Genomic DNA, 12,721 nt, shown 5'->3' with positions numbered 1-12,721 from the left:
CTGAGGCCGCGCCCCTTCTGGTCCTATGGGTATGACCTCACACAGGTCCTGCTAGAGAAAAGTTTAATCGATTGCATAATACTTATGCTAATTCTAACGGGGAGGGGATAAGTATGAATACCCCCCAGATATTATCTGATCCTTAGCTGCTGTCACTCAAGGAGCTGCCGATTTTATAAACTTTACTTTCTTGGATTTCAAAACCGATATATCCGAGCTGACCAATAAAGGTATGTAGAGAATCAGCCTGATAGTGCCAGCATAGCATTGGCTTTAGGTTATATACAAAAATCCTGGTGATTAGTCCCCTTTAACAGAAAAAGTGGGCCCCCCATTGCAGCACAATTTAATGTGTTTCGTATAAATATGATGCAGTTATGGTTCAGGAAAATGGCCAGAGGCTGTCATCTTGCTCAGTATGCATGGAGACAAAATAAAAAACAAAACAATCAGCATTTTGGCAAATGCAGGTTTTTGTAAAATTCCAGTAGAATTAAATTCCACTCTAATCTATGTGCTCATCTCAAGTAGTGGGCAGCCTTTTGTTGAATGGAAACAACTTAAAAAAAATGGATAGCATGTTACATAAATTACAATTTTGACACAAAAACGGAAATCAGGTAAAATTTTCAATAGTCTGAACATTCAAATCACGATAAAATATTTCCCTCAATCTGGATATAAAAAATGTTTTTTCCCAGTGTGAGCTCTCTGGTGTAAAACCAGATATGATTTCCTGGTGAAACATTTTCCACACTCCGCACATGAAAATGGCTTCTGTCCTGAGTGAGTCCTCTGGTGATTAACAAGATCAGACTTGTGCCTAAAAGATTTCTCACACTCCTGACATGAAAATGGTCTCTCCCCTGTGTGAATTCGCTCATGCTCAATAAGGTGCCATTTCCTAGTGAAACATTTTCCACATTCTGAACAGGAAAAGGATTTCTCCACAATGTGAGTTTTCTGATGTTTAGCAAGATAGGCCTTCTGTTTAAAACATTTCCCACATTCTGGACATGAAAATGGCACTTCACCTGTGTGAGTTATCTGATGTACAAGTAGATGTTTTTTTCTAGTAAAACATTTCCCACACTCAGAGCATGAAAACGGTTTCTTTCCTGAGTGAGTTCTCAGATGTTCCACTAGAGTTGCTTTCATGGTAAAACATTTCCCACACTCTGAACAAGAAAATGGCTTCACCCCTGTGTGAGTTCTCTGATGTTTATAAAGATGTGACTTTTGAGTAAAACATTTCTCACATTCTGAGCATGAAAATGGCTTCTCTCCCGTATGTATTCTCAGATGTTTAATAAGACTTGATTTTTGAATAAAACGCTTGTCACACTCTGAACATGGAAATGGCTTCTCCCCAGTATGAGATCTTTGATGTACTAGAAGATCTGATTTCTGGCAAAAACATTTCTCACATTCTGAACAGGAAAATGGTTTTTCTCCTTTGTGTCTTCTTTGATGTTTAAAAAGTTGTGATTTCTGTCGAAAACATTTCCCACATTCTGGACATGAAAATGGATTTTCACTTTTATGAATTATTTCATGCTTGATAAGGTTAGTTTTCCTTTTAAAATGTTTCCCACATTCAGAACATGGAAACATTTTACTTCCTTTAACTTTTGTACCTTTTTCAGCAATCTGTGCTTGACCAGATGATGGTTCCCTATGATTAATGTGATCAGTGTATAGTTTGCTATGAAGCACTGATGGAGTATTAGTGGCAAGAAGTGTTGATAACTGTTCTCCGCAATGATCTTCTATAACGCTGTTAGATTTTACTTCATAATCTGGAGGTAAAAGGAGATGGTCCTCATATATTATGGTATAGTCATCTGTTGGAAAAAATAAGAAAAAAAATATTATATTTTAATCTATATGCTTAGCTCATAACAATTTATAACTAGGTGCTCACAGATCAGATTGAATTCTCAGAATGAAGGCCTCACTCTAAATCAGATGCCTCAAGTTCTTAAAGAGTACCAACAACCAGGATTTTCATATATTAACTAAAGCCAGTGCTATTCTGGCGCTATCATGCTGATTCTAAACATACCTTTAGTTGTGGGATCGGATGTATACTTTCTGGAATATAGGCAATTAAAGTTTGTGAAATGCACTGTTAATTGATGATAGGGGCAACGGAATATCTAATAGGTTAGAGGGGTTTTACCAGTTATTTCCGCCCCTATCTGCCTGCCTCTCCTTCCTACCCCTGTCTCTGCTATTACAGGGGGAGGAAGGACAGGGGAAGGAAGCACAGGCAGGCAGACAAGTGTGGGAATAACTAGCAAAATCCGACCCAGCTATTAGATATTCTTTAGCTGCTATCAATCAAATAACAGAGCATTTCACAAACTTTACTTGCCTATATTTCAGAAACTATACATCCAATCTCACAACTAAAGGTGTGTTTAGAATCAGCATGATAGCACCAGTATAGCACTTGGTTTAGTTTATATATGAAAATCCTGGTGGTTGGTCCTCTTTAACTGGGTAAAATTGCAAAGTGCTTTCAAAAACAAAAAAAACTTTGCAATCTACAGTACCTCTTATTAAAATCCTATCTGTTCTCAAGAACAGAGGGATATTTAAAGGTAAGGTGTTGTTTTTTTATTTATGTAATAATAATAGTGATTATGGAATCAATTATTTTTTAATACAAAATTAAATTCACTGTTTATTTAACTTTTATTTAATTCTAGTTTTACTGAAACACTGGGCACTGCCATCTTGGATTTACTTTCAAAATGGAGTAGAGAAGGGGTTAACGCCGCGCATCACTCAAAATGATGATGTGGAGATGTTGATGATAATAAACTATCTTTTTATTCCATAGGTCTATGCTTTTCGAGGTGAAAACCTCTTCCTCAGGACCAGTACATCAACAGAAGTCTTCTGTTCATGTACTGGTCCTGAGGAAGAGGTTTTCACCTCGAAACGCGTAGACCTATGGAATTAAAAGATAGTTTATTATCATCAACATCTCCACATCTTCATTTTGGCTGATGCACGGGGTTAACCCCTTCTCTACTCCATTTTGAATGTTCATCCACGTGGGGCTGCAGCAGACGCCAGTATCTCATGCGCATTAGTGGTTGTGACTTTCACAACCTAATTCGGTGATTGTATATTCCTATATACCGTACCTATCCATCTGGTATTACACTATTAGCGCTCCTTATTTTCAGATTTGCAGCTTGGATTTACTGTGTGTAACGATAGTTACCTCAAATACGGCAGCCCCCTGTGCATAAGAGACAGTTGTTGCTCTCCGACCCTATTCTGTAACACAACACTGAGAGCTCCCTGCTGTGAGCTGGACACGGCCCCTGGCACAGTATACAGTGGAGCGTGGAATACAGCACAGCACAGTATACTGAGGCGTGCGGTATACAGTGGAGCACGGAATACAGTGGGGTGCGGTATACAGCGGAGCATGGAATACAGTGGAGCACAGTATACCGAGGATCACGGTATGCAGCGGAGCACGGTATACAGCAGAGTTCAGTATACAGCAGGGCACGGTATACAGTGGGGTGCAGTATACAGAGGGGCACGGTATACAGTGCAGCGCGGTATACAGCGGAGTACATTATACTGAGAGCGCGGTATTCAGTGGGACACAGTAAACAGCAGAGCATGGTATACAGCAGGGTACAGCGTGGCGCGGAATACAGCGTGGCGTGGTATACAGCAGGGCGCGGTATACAGCGGAGCGCAGTATACATTGGGGCATAGTATATAGTGGAGCACTATGCCAGCGGTCCTCGGTGATACTTTACACATTAGGATCACTTTGCGGTCACTAACAAAAATAGCGCTGCACTGTGATCCTAAACTTCATTCTCTCTTATCCTTTTGGAAACCCCCAGATTGGGAGGAGGAGGTGACATCACACACAGGAGGGCAGATTCTGCCCACTTTACTGCAGTTGTAATGTGAGCTAGGTCTACAGTAAGAATTCAGCATCTGCTCCCCCTAGTGGTTAAGAATGAAAAATATCAAACTTTTATTTTTTTTTTTTATATTTTGCTCAATTAAAAACAATAATAATATTTAAACATAACATTAAAACATTAATACTTTACAGTTTTTCAGTTATTGAATTTTTTTTTTACGACACCTTTTCTTTAATTATATTGTGTACAGCTTGTTGCCTAGGTTACCAGCCACTCTGCAGTCTCAAGAGTAGATTCCTAACTGAGTAAGGAACGGGAGTCATTAGCAGGTTTTATGATTTAGAGCCTGCTCGTGGCACTCTGAAGCTGAAAGGCTGGTTGCATCCATTAAAGCTATGTGCCCCTATACTTTCCCCATGCTAGCAGCATGGAAGAGTGATACATTTCGACCAGCGATGTTTAGAACTGTCAATTTTCAAGAGCACACGCCCCCGACAATCAGGAAGCTGGGTGTTAGTGAAAGAAGAGACAACGTGAAAACACTCAAAGTCGAGTTTGAGAAGTGATTAATTTGGTTCCCCTTGTGGAGCTTTCAGAAGATTTTCCAAAGTGTCTAACAGGCTTCTGACCAAACATGTCACTGCTTCAGGCACAATGCCTCATACGCCAAGTAGCCTATTCCTGAAAGGTAATTCATAGCTCATTGTCTACCCTTCCTCTTCCGAATCAGCTGCACTGTGTCTATTGTCTGATCCCCCACATTTTCTATTCCCCCTTTCCTTCCGAGGCCATTTTTAGTGCTTTAGTTTTTTACCTCCCTTTCTTCCAAAAGCCATAACTTTTTAATTTTTCTGTTAATATAGTGGTATTAGGACTTGCTTTTAGCGGAACAAGTTATAGTTTTGCATAATAGTATGAATGTTACCTTACAAAAAGAAAAGTCCCATGCACAACAAGGAGAAGTCTATGCAAACGTGGCTTACCTTTCTACCCAGTCAAAGAAAAAAACAATGATAAAGACTATATGGCCAAAACATGGCTACATTGTCTTGCTACTATTATTGTCTTTAAATCTGACAAAATAAGTAAGAATTAAGGCTCCGTCACACGCAACATATCTAACGATATATTGCCGGGGTCACGGATTCCGTGACACACATCCGGCAGCGTTAGCAACGTCGTTGCGTGTGACACCAACGAGCGACCGTTAACGATGGAAATTACTCACCAAATCGTCCATCATTGACACTTTCAAAAAATCGTTGATTGTTGAGGTCGCAGGTTGTTCGTCGTTCCGGAGGCAGCACACATCGCTACATGTGACACCGCAGGAATGACGAACCTGCGGCCGCACGCAATGAGGAAGGAAGGAGGTGGACGGGATGTTCGTCCCACTCATCTCATCCCCTCCTATTGGGCTTAGAAAAGAGGCGGTTTACCGGCCACAGCGATGTCGCTAGGCAGGTAAGTCCGTGTGACGGCTCCGAACGATACTGTGCGCCACGGGCAGCGAATTGCCCGTGACGCACAAACGACGGGGGCGGGTACGCTCGCTAGCCATATCTCTGCGTGTGACGGGGCCTTTAGGCTCTTGAATCTTATTCAGTTTACCATACCATGTACTGGAAAATAACAGAAAAATCCAAGTGCATATAATGGCAAAGAACTGTCAATGTGTTTTTTTTTTGTCTTGACTTTATGGTATGCTTTATGTAATAAACAATTAAATTGAAATATAGTTCAGCAGGTAATTAAGAAATTAGTTTTTTTTATCGATGGACTTGTGTGATGGCTTGTTTTTTTTTTATGGGGAGCTGAATTTTATTGTTACGATTACTGTATACATGCAACTTTTTGCTTTTTGTTTTAGGAAAGTGTGGAGGAAGAACCACAATTCTGGAATTTTGATTTGTTCTCTTTACATATGTACAGACTGGGTTTCACAAGAGGACAAAGAAAGCAATGATGAGGACCTTCAGCAGAAACCTGGCTGCCATGAAAACCCATTGGTTCTCCCCCCCAGGCGTGTCATGTAAAAACCGCTGTGAGTAATTGACAGGGGCATTTAATGGTTACACTGCAGTAATCGAAGCAAGTTCTGGTCAGTGCAGTTACAGCAGATGCTGGCTAATCAACACATACAGTGCCTACAAGTAGTATTCAACCCCCTGCAGATTTAGCAGGTTTACACATTCGGAATTAACTTGGCATTGTGACATTTGGACTGTAGATCAGCCTGGAAGTGTGAAATGCACTGCAGCAAAAAAGAATGTTATTTCTTTTTTTTTTTTTTAAATTGTGAAAAGTTTATTCAGAGGGTCATTTATTATTCAACCCCTCAAACCACAAAAATTCTGTTTGGTTCCCCTAAAGTATTATTTCAGGCACAAAGAACAATGAGCTTCACATGTTTGGATTAATTATCTCTTTTTCCAGCCTTTTCTGACTAAAGCTGGGTTCACACTAAACGACAGCGACAACGACGTCGCTGTTACGTCACCATTTTCGGTGACGTAACAGCGACCTTGTAAGTCGCTGTTATGATCGCTGCTTAGCTGTCAAACACAGCAGAAGCAGCGATCATAACGTCGCTGTGTTACATGTTCAGAGAGCAGGGAGCCGCGCTTAGCGCTGGCTCCTTGCTCTCCTAGGTACAGTACACATCGGGTTAATTAACCCGATGTGTGCTGCAGCTACATGTCACAGTTCAGAGAGCAGGGAGCCGCGCGCACTGCTTAGCGCTGGCTCCTTGCTCTCTTTGCTACAGTATACATCGGGTTAATTACCCGATGCATACTGCAGCCACATGTCACAGTGCAGGAGCCGGCGCTGGCAGCAAGAGCGGAGGCTGGTAACCAGCGTAAACATCGGGTAACCAGGGAAAGGACTTCCCTTGGTTACCCGATGTTTACGCTGGTTACAGCTTACCGCAGCTGCCAGTGCCGGCTCCTGCTCGCTTCATTTCGTCGCTCTCTCGCTGTCACACACAGCGATGTGTGTGTCACAGCGGGAGAGTGACGACGAAAAAATGAAGCTGGACATTCAGCAACGACCGGCGACCTCACAGCAGGGGCCAGGTCGTTCCTGGATGTCACACACAGCGACAGCGACGGGACGTCGCTGCAACGTCACCGAAAATGGTGACGTAGCAGCGACGTCGTTGTCGTTGTCGCTGTGTGTGACACCAGCTTAATTAAGACCCAAACTTGTGAACAGCACTCATACTTGGTCAACATGGGAAAGACAAAGGAGCATTCCAAGGCCATCAGAGACAAGATCGTGGAAAGTCACAAGGCTGGCAAGGGGTACAAAACCCTTTCCAAGGAGTTGGGCCTACCTGTCTCCACTGTTGGGAGCATCATCCGGAAGTGGAAGGCTTATGGAACTACTGTTAGCCTTCCACGGCCTGGACAGCCTTTGAACGTTTCCACCCGTGCCGAGGCCAGGCTTGTCCGAAGAGTCAAGGCTAACCCAAGGACAACAAGGAAGGAGCTCCGGGAAGATCTCATGGCAGTGGGGACATTGGTTTCAGTCAATACCATAAGTAACGTACTCCACCGCAATGGTCTCCGTTCCAGACGAGCCCGTAAGGTACCTTTACTTTCAAAGTGTCATGTCAAGGCTCGTCTACAGTTTGCTCATGATCACTTGGAGGACTCTGAGACAGACTGATTCAAGGTTCTCTGGTCTGATGAGACCAAGATCGAGATCTTTGGTGCCAACCACACACGTGACGTTTGGAGTCTGGATGGCACTGCATACAACCCCAAGAATACCATCCCTACAGTCAAGCATGGTGGTGGCAGCATCATGCTGTGGGGCTGTTTCTCAGCCAAGGGGCCTGGCCATCTGGTCCGCATCCATGGGAAGATGGATAGCACGGCCTACCTGGAGATTTTGGCCAAGAACCTCCGCTCCTCCATCAAGGATCTTAAGATGGGTCGTCATTTCATCTTCCAACAAGACAACGACCCAAAGCACACAGCCAAGAAAACCAAGGCCTGGTTCAAGAGGGAAAAAATCAAGGTGTTGCAGTGGCCTAGTCAGTTTCTTGACCTTAACCCAATTGAAAACTTGTGGAAGGAGCTCAAGATTAAAGTCCACATGAGACACCCAAAGAACCTAGATAACTTGGAGAAGATCTGCATGGAGGAGTGGGCCAAGATAACTCCAGAGACCTGTGCCGGCCTGATCAGGTCTTATAAAAGACGATTATTAGCTGTAATTGCAAACAAGGGTTATTCCACAAAATATTAAACCTAGGGGTTGAATAATAATTGACCTACACTTTTATGTTGAAAATGTATTAAAATTTAACTGAGCAACATAACTTGTTGGTTTGTAAGATTTATGCATCTGTTAATAAATCCTGCTCTTGTTTGAAGTTTGCAGGCTCTAACTTATTTGCATCTTATCAAACCTGCTAAATCTGCAGGGGGTTGAATACTACTTGTAGGCACTGTAGGTAGCCAACATAGATAAAAGGGGTATTTTCAGGGATATTATTAATTAATTATGATAATTTTCCGTATAGCAGCGAACGTTGCAAAATAAAAAAAACTAAAGGGGGCTTTACACTGGTAAAAGCATCCGCCCCCGTCGGTTGTGCGTCACGGGCAAATCGCTGCCCGTGGTGCACAACCTCGTTAGGACCTGTCACACGGACTTACCTGCCTAGCGACGTTGCTGTGGCTGGCGAACCTTTCTAAGGGGGAGGTTCATTCGGCGTCACAGCGGCGTCGCTAAGCGGCTGCCCAATAGAAGCGGAGGGGCGGAGATGAGTGGGCGGAATATCCCGCCCACCTCCTTCCTTCCTTCCTCCTTGTAGGCGGCTGCAGGTACGGTGATGTTCCTCGTTCCTGCGGTGCCACACGTAGCGATGTGTGCTGCCTCGGGAACGACAAACATACTGCGTCCTCAACAACCAACAATTTTTTGAAAATGAACGACGTGTCAACGATGGGCGATTTGGTGAGTATTTTCCATTGTTAACGGCCGCTCGTTGGTGTCACATGGAACGACGTCGCTAACAATGCCGGATGTGTGTCACAGAATCCGTGACCCCGGCGATATATCGTTAGATACGTCGTTGCGTGTAACGGGGCCTTAAGCATTACTTATCCCTTGAATCCCATACTGTTTCAGCACTATCATCGAGGTGGGCTTTGCTGGTATCAGAAGTGATATCTATTAGTCACCTAACTGCTACAGCCAATCAATTGTTTCAGTGGTCACATACCAACGTCACTGGAGAATTCATTGATTGACTGCAATGGTTAGGCAACTGTAGATTCAAGGGATATCTAGTGTTTATTTCTATATGGTATAACATTCTCTACTATAGAGACAATTTTGAAAAAAAAAATTATATATATATATATATATATATATATATATATATACAGGGGATGGCGAAGGTGCGCCAAAACACGTGTAGGGTCGGGAGGTTGCCTACACACAGTCCTGCTGATGGCCTCAGGTATATCCATCCTTACTTAACCCTTGCTACCACTTTGGGTGCATGGTAATAATATTATGCTGTTTATTTCCTAGTGATGAACATTACCTCCAGTGGTATGTGTGGTGTTTTTTGCGGGTGGGCACTTGCTGACATCCATCACCATGACTGATTTTTTTAGTGCACTTTAGTATTGACCATTCTTATAGCACCCTTCTGCATTCTTTACTATATTGGTCTATTACATGCACTTTATTATTGGCAAGTTTTGCACAGATATTCATGGTGATTGTGGTCTTTGCTTGTGCCCATTTGTATCTTTCCCCATTCTGCTATCTGGTGGCCTTGTATATGCAACTGCACCTTTTGCACTTTATTGAAGCTATATTACAATATCATTGTTAATCAGTACTGTGTTTTAGACCCTCTTTTATTCACCATTTCCTTGCTCATCTATTTTGTATGTTTTTAATATATTGTCAATAAAGAGATATTTATTTTATTATATTTGATGTTGGCTATTTCCTATGAATCGGTTTTACACTAGCATACATAAAGAGATCTTTACAAAAAGTATTTCTAAAGATGCTTAATCTTATGGTAATGAGCGCGGTGAGTAGTTCCAAGGGCGTTCTATCCTCCGACAAGCCGCCCTCTTAGCATGTTAGCACGCCCACAGGGGAGTACTAAGATGCTATTCAATGCAGCATCACCAGCGGTGACGCACGAACCTGTGTTTGCTGTGACCGCGCTTCTGAATTCCCCGTCAATTACAGTCATGTGCAGTAGACCTCTCTGAAGCCGGAACGCATAGACCTGGCTTCATACCGCATGAACGGAAGTGCTCGGCAATCAAAAGCGCGGTCACAGCGAACACAGGTACGCACATCACTGCTGGTAACGCTGCATTGAATAGCATGTTAGTACTCCCCTGTGGGCCTGCTTACATGCTAATAGGGTGTCTAGTCAGGGGATATAACACCCTTGTGACTAGTCCCCATGCTTATTAGCATAAGATAAAAGATCTTTAGAAATCTTTTTACTAAAGATCTCTTTACCTATGCTACTAGATACAGAGACGGTTAGGCAGGGATTAGCAATATGTACCCAGAACTGCTCGTGGTCCTAGGTGCATATTGCACCTGACAGGTTCCCTTTAATGAACTCTCACCCCTGTATGATAATGATATGCTGGTTCTAATAGGGTGGGAGATACCGATTCCATAATATTCATATCCCCTATAATTATTGTAAGTGCAGATATACAGTACTTATATTCAAATTTTGTATGAATGTGTATGGCCAATGTAATAGGGGATAGAAGAGGTTATAGAATAAAATAGTATTTGGGGATTGAACAAGGGGAGTATATGTTCTTCTGGAGGATTTAGGATTTATCACTTACCTATACTGGTATCTGTGGGAATTTCCACCCCCTTACACAGCTGGTTTACACCCACATATATCTCTTCTTCTTCCCTTATAATTTCATCTTTGATATCAGACAATTGCGTAACCTTATTCAGCAAGTATGGAACAAATAACACACAATTAGGAAAAGGCTTTGAGAGATTTGTGAATAAACAAAAAAAACCCACAGTTACCAAAAAGACTTAGGGTGCGACCGCACTTTGCGATTCCACCTGCGTTTCAGGTGCTTTTTAGGTCCGTTTTGAGAAGCACCTTTTTCATGCCAAAAGGCATGCGTTTTGATTTGGGAAATGGGAATTTCTAGACCCCACTTTGCGTTTCTAAACGCTGCGTTTAATTTGCATATTTTGTGGGAAAAACCATGCGTTCAAAGAAGCAGCATGTCAGTTGTTTTTGCCATTTTGGCTGCGTTTTACTAACATTGAAGTCAATGAGAAATGGCAAAAACCAAGATTCCTTCAAATTCCTGCGTTTTGCCTGCTTTTTATGTGCAGAAAACATGCGTTTTGGACTACCTAAACACCTGCTTTTCTGTCTTCAAAATAATGGAAAGATATGTCCCTTTACACTCACACAGTCCGAAAATTAAATTAAAGGAAATTATTTGATTATTGATATTTTAGCCAAAAATAGTATAAAACCGCTATAATTTTATTAAAAACAGCTATTTTCTTAAAGATTTTATAAATTAAATTTATTTTTTTTCCCCCTTTTTATTAGTATTTGTATATTAAAACTTTATTTAGGTGTGTCTTTGTGTTCAAAACGCGTCTGAGTTTTGACAACAGAAAAGCATGTAAAAAGCGCTAAAAACGCGGTAAATACGCATGCGTTTTTAGCGCTATTTTGTGGTCAAAAGCAACTTTGGCAAAATCAATTACTGCCAGAGGATGCGTTTTGACATGCGTTTAGGACGATGCAAAGTGCGCTCATAGCCTTAGGGTATGTTGTTTTTTTTTCGAATTTTTTTTCAGCGTGTTCTTTTATGTGTAAAAAACACTACTTTAACAGTACCAGAAAAATGAATAACATTTCCAAAATCTCTTTCACAGTGTATTCTTTTTCCTTGCCTTTTTTGAGCCACACATAAACTCACAAGTAAACATGCAAGAAAAATGCAAGTAAAAACGAATCAAATTGCACATATTATTGGCTGTGCTTTTCCTGCTAGGTAATGTGTTTTAAGTACAGGAAAAAAATGCTGCAAAAAGGCAGAGTGTGAACATATCCTTAGAATTTGATAGGGAGACAAATAATACCTGAAAATCATAGTTGACATTCGGATTTTCCTCTGGATAATCCTGGGCGTGCAGTGGACTGGTATATGTCTCTGGTAGACTTCCCTTATCGGATTCATCTGTGAAAGGCACACTAAAGTTAGTTACCTGCAGATCACCTGCCGGTCTAGCTTATTTCAGTAGGATCATATATATATCATCACCACAGATATAAGGCTTGCAGCAGAACTTACCAAGTGTAGTCACATCTGCAGATTAATATTTCATCTGAATACATAGTTTACATATGATCCAATGCTACACACGTCTCGGTGATCATTATACACTAGGTTAATGTAGGATGAACCTGCTGATTGAATTGCAAATTTGCATTCTTGAAAAAAACTAATTACACCCTCTTTGAATTCTATGGTTATACATATCAGTACATAATAAAAAAAAAACCATTTGGTCTTTAGAAAATCTTAAAAATAGGAAAATGTAACCTCAGATGAACATCAAATTACAACTAAGGCTAAGTTCACATTTCCGCTAAAATGTATCAGTCACAATCCGCTGCTCTTGTAAACAACGGAATCCGTTTAGCGGATTCCGTTGTTCCCATAGACTTGTATGAGCAGCGGATTGTGACTGATGATGCTGCGTTGCACCCTCCGCCCGACTGATCAGTCGTGGAACGACTG

At 41.7% G+C, this 12,721-nt stretch overlaps 1 protein-coding gene across 4 annotated transcripts in view; it reads right to left on the bottom strand.

Moving 5' to 3' along the window:
* Nucleotides 1-291: 291 nt before the first annotated feature.
* Nucleotides 292-12,721, bottom strand: part of LOC142311115 (uncharacterized) — an 84,235-nt gene continuing 71,805 nt past the window's right edge. For all 4 annotated transcript variants that reach the window (XM_075349233.1, XM_075349232.1, XM_075349234.1 and 1 more), the window contains exons 7-9: nucleotides 12,060-12,157; nucleotides 10,775-10,886; nucleotides 292-1,844 (exon numbers count right to left, since the gene is read on the bottom strand). In XM_075349233.1, the coding sequence (XP_075205348.1) occupies nucleotides 670-1,844; nucleotides 10,775-10,886; nucleotides 12,060-12,157 (1,385 nt within the window). In that variant the 3' untranslated portion in view covers nucleotides 292-669. The remainder of the gene's footprint in view (nucleotides 1,845-10,774; nucleotides 10,887-12,059; nucleotides 12,158-12,721) is intronic.

The sequence above is a fragment of the Anomaloglossus baeobatrachus genome, chromosome 5 (assembly GCF_048569485.1).
Source record: "Anomaloglossus baeobatrachus isolate aAnoBae1 chromosome 5, aAnoBae1.hap1, whole genome shotgun sequence".
In the NCBI taxonomy this organism is placed as follows: Eukaryota; Metazoa; Chordata; class Amphibia; order Anura; family Aromobatidae; genus Anomaloglossus; species Anomaloglossus baeobatrachus.
Note: the sequence above shows the minus strand (reverse complement) of the source record. Positions and strands in the feature narration are given on the sequence as shown.